We start from the raw sequence: 6000 nt of genomic DNA, 5'->3' as shown, positions 1-6000 counted from the left end.
TCCGCCCCCAATCCTGGGGGAGCGTTGACCCAGCAGCTGGCGCGTCCCTCCCACAGTGGTGGCAGCACCGGGCTGTGCACAGCCAATTCCTCCCGTGCCAACCGCCCCCACCCCCTGTGAGTGCGTGTGTAACTAGTGGCGGTGGTAAGTGCTCCACCGAAGATTGGGTGTGGGTCGCCTGGCAGGTCTGGAGTTCCGCCACCTCCACCCCTCCCCCGGCGTCCCTGCGCTTCGCGTCCCCTAGATGCACTCGCCCCCACTCATAGGACTGCGCACGCCGCTCAGCTCCACTCTCAGGCTGCGTAGCGCTCATTGTCTGCCGGGGCGGCGCACTCCCCTCCCCCTGCAGCCCGCGGTCCCCTCCCCACCCACTTTTTTCTCCTCCCCTTGCTCCCTCCCTCTCCTCCTCTTCCTCCTCCTCTTCACCTCCAGCACCCAGCTGCTTGCAGAGCGCAGTTCCGACCCACAGCCTGGCACCCTTCGGCGAGCGCTGTTTGTTTAGGGCTCGGTGAGTCCAATCAGGAGCGCAGGCTGCAGTTTTCCGGCAGAGCAGTAAGAGGCGCCTCCTCTCTCCTTTTTATTCACCAGCAGCTGGGCGCAGACCTCGGACTCGCGCTCGCCTGCCGGCGCCCTCGGCCTCTCCGCGCTCCGGAGCACCCTCCACCGCGGCCGTTCTCCATGCGCATCGCCCACCCGAGGTTCGGCTGCTTCCTCTCTCGCTCGTGCTCCACTCTTTCCTTCCCTCTACCCCTATCCGTCGCGGGCCCCTGGCTACTGCTCTACCGGCCGCGGTCGGCTCCGAAGGGGTCTCCCTTCTCTACTCCTGGCAAGCTGCAGCGGCTCCCAGATTCCTGGGACACCGCGTACCAACTTCTGGTGTCTTTTCGTCTCCCCGAAGCGCTTATCTGCGCGCAGCCTTATCTCCGAGTTATCTCGGCGCTAAGGGGCGGGAGCCACAGCCAGGCTGGCAAAGAGACTTCTTTTCTTGCTATGTAGCCCGGGTCTGTGTGTGATCATTCGTTTTAGTGTGGTTATCTCCAATGAGTCCAAGCTATTTGGAGAGGCGGCCCAGAGGAGGCCTGCCCTGCTGCATTTCCCTCTCTCCTTTACCCCCTCCGAATCTCCCTGTCATTCTTCCTGCTCTGTCCTTTGGGGTGGCCTCGGCTCCGGGGCGATCTCATGTCTCCCCTCCTTTTCTCTGCACTCCATTCCATCCCTTACGTCCGATTCCGGAACGATCTGGCCTTTCCACTGCTGAGGATGGCCGCGGGGTGGGCTGGGGTGGCCCGGCAGGCGAGAGCGCACGCGCTGGTTCCTACAACGCGAACCAAGTCTAAGGTGTGCGGCGCCGCCGCGGGAACGCGGGTAGGGCGTGGGTCTCGGCTTTGTGGGCACCCCTCACTGCCTCTGCCCGGAAGGTCCGAGACTCCCGTCTCCGCCCCAAGCCCCACCTTCCCAGGGCTGAGTTGCATTTTTTTTCTCCGGGGCTTGCGTTCCGTCTAGTCAGCGCAGTCCGGGAAGCTCTGGGAAAGCCAGTGTGAGAGAACGCGCCAGTTTCGTTTTCGGGACAGGTTGCCTTTCTTACGCTAATGATTTCCACGCGGGCAACCTTAATACTGGGAGAGGGGTACCCGCAGGGAGGCGAGATAAGGCAGTGCCGACACGCAACGATACTTAAAAAGTTATTTCGTGTGTGAATGGTCTGGAGGGAGCGAGTTTGAGGAGGAAGGAACACCTTGGCCAACCTCACAGTCACCCCTGGGATCAGGCGCGCGCGTGAATGAAGGATGCTTCGGAGGGGGTGTAGGGAAGGGCGAGGGTACCAGAGAGGTGCGGGTGAGGGAGGGCGGTTAATCCCTGCCTTTGGAGGATCCGGTGGCGGCTGCGCTTGCCACAGTTCTCTCTCATTCTTCAACTCTCACTCCCAGGGCAGAAACGGGATCTTTGAGGAACCTCATTAGTTAGGAAAGGGAGTGGAAGTGAGCTGTCGTTTAGCTTGCACTTTTGGTAACTCCTTTTTATTTCTCCTTCCGTCCCTGTTTCCTCGCCTTAGGAGCTAGAAGTCAGCTTGCAGCGGCGCCGGATTGTGGATGGCCTTGACTGAAGGCGGCTGGTGCCTGTCGAAGCGCTTCGGGGCCGCGGGTGCGGACGCCAGCGACTCCAGACCCTTTCCAGCGCGAGAGCCCTCCACGCCTCCTTCCCCCATCTCCTCCTCTTCCTCCTCCTGCTGCTCCCGGGGTGCAGAGCGCGGGCCCGGCGGCGCCAGCAACTGCAGGACGCCACAGCTCGACACGGAGGCGGCGGCGGGACCCCCGGCCCGCTCGCTGCTGCTCAGCCCCTACGCCTCGCATCCCTTCGGGGCTCCCCACGGACCTTCGGCGCCCGGGGTCGCTGGCCCCGGGAGCGCCTTGTCGAGCTGGGAGGACCTACTGCTTTTCACTGATCTTGATCAGGCCGCGACCGCCAGCAAACTGCTGTGGTCCAGCCGCGGCGCCAAGCTGAGTCCCTTTGCACCCGAGCAGCCTGAGGAGATGTACCAGACCCTCGCCGCCCTCTCCAGCCAGGGGCCGGGCGCTTACGACGGCGCGCCCGGCGGCTTCGTGCATTCGGCGGCTGCGGCCGCGGCGGCGGCGGCGGCAGCCAGCTCCCCAGTCTACGTGCCCACCACCCGCGTGGGCTCCATGCTGCCCGGCCTGCCTTACCTGCAGGGGGCGGGCAGCGGGCCTGCCAACCACGCGGGCGGTGCGGGCGCCCACCCGGGCTGGCCCCAAGCCTCGGCCGACAGCCCCCCGTATGGCAGCGGAGGCGGCGCGGCTGGCGGAGGGGCTGCTGGGCCCGGCAGCGCCGGCTCCGCCGCGGCACATGTCTCAGCGCGCTTCCCCTACTCTTCCAGCCCGCCCGTGGCCAACGGCGGGGCTCGGGACCCTGGGGGCTACGCCGCAGCTGGGGGCGGGGGAGCGGGCGGTGTAAGCGGCGGCGGCGGCAGCCTGGCGACCATGGGCGGCCGAGAGCACCAGTACAGCTCGCTGTCGGCCGCACGGCAGCTAAACGGGACGTACCATCACCATCACCACCACCACCCGAGTCCCTACTCGCCCTACGTGGGTGCGCCGCTGACACCCGCCTGGCCCACCGGACCCTTCGAGACCCCAGTGCTGCACAGCCTGCAGAGCCGCGCCGGAGCCCCGCTCCCGGTGCCACGGGGCCCCAGCGCAGGTAAGGGGCGCGCCGCCGCGTGGGGGTGGGACCCGAGGCGTTAGGGCAAAAGCGGGTGTGGAGCAGCTACTTGACTTGGGTCCTATTACCTGGGCTTTCCTGTTGGGGTGCCCAGAAGTTGGCCTGGCCCCAGGCAGCATTTACCGACTTGTGTCTGGGCACCCCAGAATGTGGCAGTGTTGATGTGGTACTTCTATTTTGCGGACTCAGTTCCTTCCACGAAGAGACTGAACGCGCCTCAGCGCCTCGGAGAAGCTCGAAGGACTTGAGTAGTGAATGGAGTGGGCAGTAGGAAGGAATGAGCTCGGGAGGGAACCGACAGGGCCTGAGGCCCGTGGAAGACTCTAGTTTTGTGTGAGTGGAAGAGTGAGACTCCTTCTGGGGTAAGTTTAGGAGACTGTTAAACACTTGATTACCCTGTTCTCAAGTACACACGCAGTCTCGCTCAATTCACCTCTCCAAAGGGGAGGAGTTGTGTGTATTTTCCTCGAGGAGAGTATTTGAAAGGGCTTCACAGAGGAAAAGGACCTGAGGACCTAGTTGGCTTCCCCCACCTCCTCCTCAGAGAGAGGGAAAGAAGTCGGAGGACACCTGGATTGGAAAGCTGGTGGGAAGGCCCTTTGGCTTGACATCAGTTGGTGGGGGAGTCTGGGGCTCCCACATCTATTCGTCTAGAGTTGAGTCCACGAAAATTTCAGTTTCCAACCCCAGAGTCTGGGGCAATTTGCGAGTGAACTGGGAACACACAATTTTCAGAATACCTGGAAACAGCCTATTTTGAAGTGTGTTGTTCACTGAAGCAGGGAAGGGTGTGAATTGTGTTGTCTGGCCTGACAGCAGCACTTCGGCTTCTTAGTCGCAGCATTCTGGTGCTTTCATAGGTGTCTCTTACTTGATATTTAATCAATTTCATAACCTGGCAAACTCCTAAGACAAAGCTTTTTATTTTTTGGCTGTTTGTTTGTTTGAGGGGATCTGTGGGAGTCACAGAGGTGGCAATGACAGAGGAGTGTCAGCCTAAATTATTTTACCTGGTGCTTTCACACCCCAGGTCTGAGAGCCTCAGCCTTCCATTTAGGGACAAGTAGTCCTTTAGGGGCCCTAATTAGTTAGGATAAAGCGAGGCATTGCCAACCTTGTGTTCAAAAGACATGCTGGAAACTTGAGTGTCTGAAAGTGAAGGATCTGATCTGAAAAGCATTAGTAACAGTGGGAGAGGGCAATGAGCTCTTCCTCTTCTCCTCCACCCGCTCTAAGATTTTGGTTTCAAAATTTCCTCTTTCCCTTGCGAAGCTGGCTCTGGAGACCATCTTCACTGTGTGTGTGTGTGTGTGTGTGTGTGTGTGTGTGTGTGTGTGTGTGTGTGTGTGTGTGTTGCCGGGGCGTGGAGGGCGGCTGCAGGTTTGCTCTTTTGAGTAGAGACTTGAGAGAGCAGAGCAAGGTCACCCTTCCTGCTGCATAGGGACCCATGTTTGGCACCCAGGAGCAGAGAGAAGAGAGATGTTCGATCTTCAAAGGATGGGAAGGGGTTGGGTGTTAGGGTGTGAGGCTTTTGTCTGTTAGGAGTCTAGCAGGGAATCTGAAAGGCTTTGTGAGTTGGGTCCAGGGACAACTGCAATTGGAGCAAGGTTCTGTAGCTCCCTGCCTGTTCCCTGACACACCTTAGCGTGATCTCCATGTTCCTTTCCCCTAGTCTTCCAGCATTTCATGGGACCGAGAAAGAGTAGTCCAAAAGATGTAACTGGAGTCTCTGGGTGTTTGAAATAATTGGTTCTGTGTGGAAAATTCTTTTACAGACAGTAGGGTGTGATTGCAGGCAATTTATGTTAAACTCATTTTAAACTTAGCTTATCCTTTCACCAATGTTTTCACTTTCTGGATAGGACTCTGCAAAATTAGAAAAATCTTCTGTAGACTCAGTATATTTTAAAAACCAAACAACCAAAAATGGGAAGGGGTTTGGGAACACCCAGGTTTTGCATGGAGTCTGGTAAGAAGGCAGGAAGCTACTGAGTGAGAATAAGCCAGTCTAAGGCTGGGAGAGGCAAGTAACCCTAACTTTGCTTTTCCGCACAGGTGTTCTCTTGCTAGAGACCTTGATCCCACAGCCCCTCTCCTCCCAGCTTCCTAGCTGGAGTCCCCTGATTCTCCACTTTGACCCCCCCCCCCCAAACAAACCATTTCTGGAGGCACTCTTTCATTGATACGGGCAAGCAGCAGGACTGAAACCTGAGTGTTGAGCTTTCTCAACCTGCCCAGTGTGGAGGTTTCTAGGAACCTGCTCCATACATCTCTCCCTGGTTTTGGTACTGGGTGCGTGGGGAATCCTGGGGTGCTCTCAGGGTCCTCACAGACCTTCAGTTCATGAGCCTAGCCCTCTCTTAAGCTCCTGCTAACTGAGTTCCATTCTTTGGGTCCTGGGGAGAGCCCTTCTCCCCTGAGTCTGTCATTCCCCAGGGGCACGCAAGGCAGCCATGTTAGGAGAGAGATGATACTGAGCAGGGGGAAACTGGGGAAGGAACTTCCAGTGCCATCAGATTTTATAATTTTAATTTAAAAACATTTTTCTTATTTTAATCAGTTATAGAATTGTCGCTGCTGAGTAAGGGGTGGGGAAAGGTAGGGAGGGAATGGGAGCTATAGATTTTATTTAACTAAAAATAGGCAAACTTGCTAAATTTTATTTATCCACAGTGAACTTCAACTTTTGTCTTTGGGGTTTTCAGATGTCTAAAGAGACTTACCTGGAGAGTTTGCACTGTCTTCTCCTTATTGTTCTCATCT

The 6000-nt window shown here is 57.9% G+C and overlaps 1 protein-coding gene across 4 annotated transcripts in view; it reads left to right on the top strand.

Annotated features, from left to right (window-relative positions):
• The first annotated feature begins 435 nt into the window (after positions 1-435).
• Positions 436-6000, top strand: part of GATA6 (GATA binding protein 6) — a 30268-nt gene continuing 24703 nt past the window's right edge. For 2 of the 4 annotated variants that reach the window (XM_090285742.1, XM_090285739.1), the window contains exons 1-2: positions 436-698; positions 2054-3216. In XM_090285742.1, the coding sequence (XP_090141868.1) occupies positions 2091-3216 (1126 nt within the window). In that variant the 5' untranslated portion in view covers positions 436-698; positions 2054-2090. Of the gene's footprint in view, positions 699-915; positions 1339-1538; positions 1572-2053; positions 3217-6000 lie in introns of those variants that run through there. The other 2 variants (XM_090285740.1, XM_090285741.1) reach the window with 2 other exon arrangements.

The sequence above is a fragment of the Furipterus horrens genome, unplaced genomic scaffold (assembly GCF_987537825.1).
Source record: "Furipterus horrens unplaced genomic scaffold, mFurHor1.1.pri manual_scaffold_8, whole genome shotgun sequence".
Classification (NCBI taxonomy): Eukaryota; Metazoa; Chordata; class Mammalia; order Chiroptera; family Furipteridae; genus Furipterus; species Furipterus horrens.
Note: the sequence above shows the minus strand (reverse complement) of the source record. Positions and strands in the feature narration are given on the sequence as shown.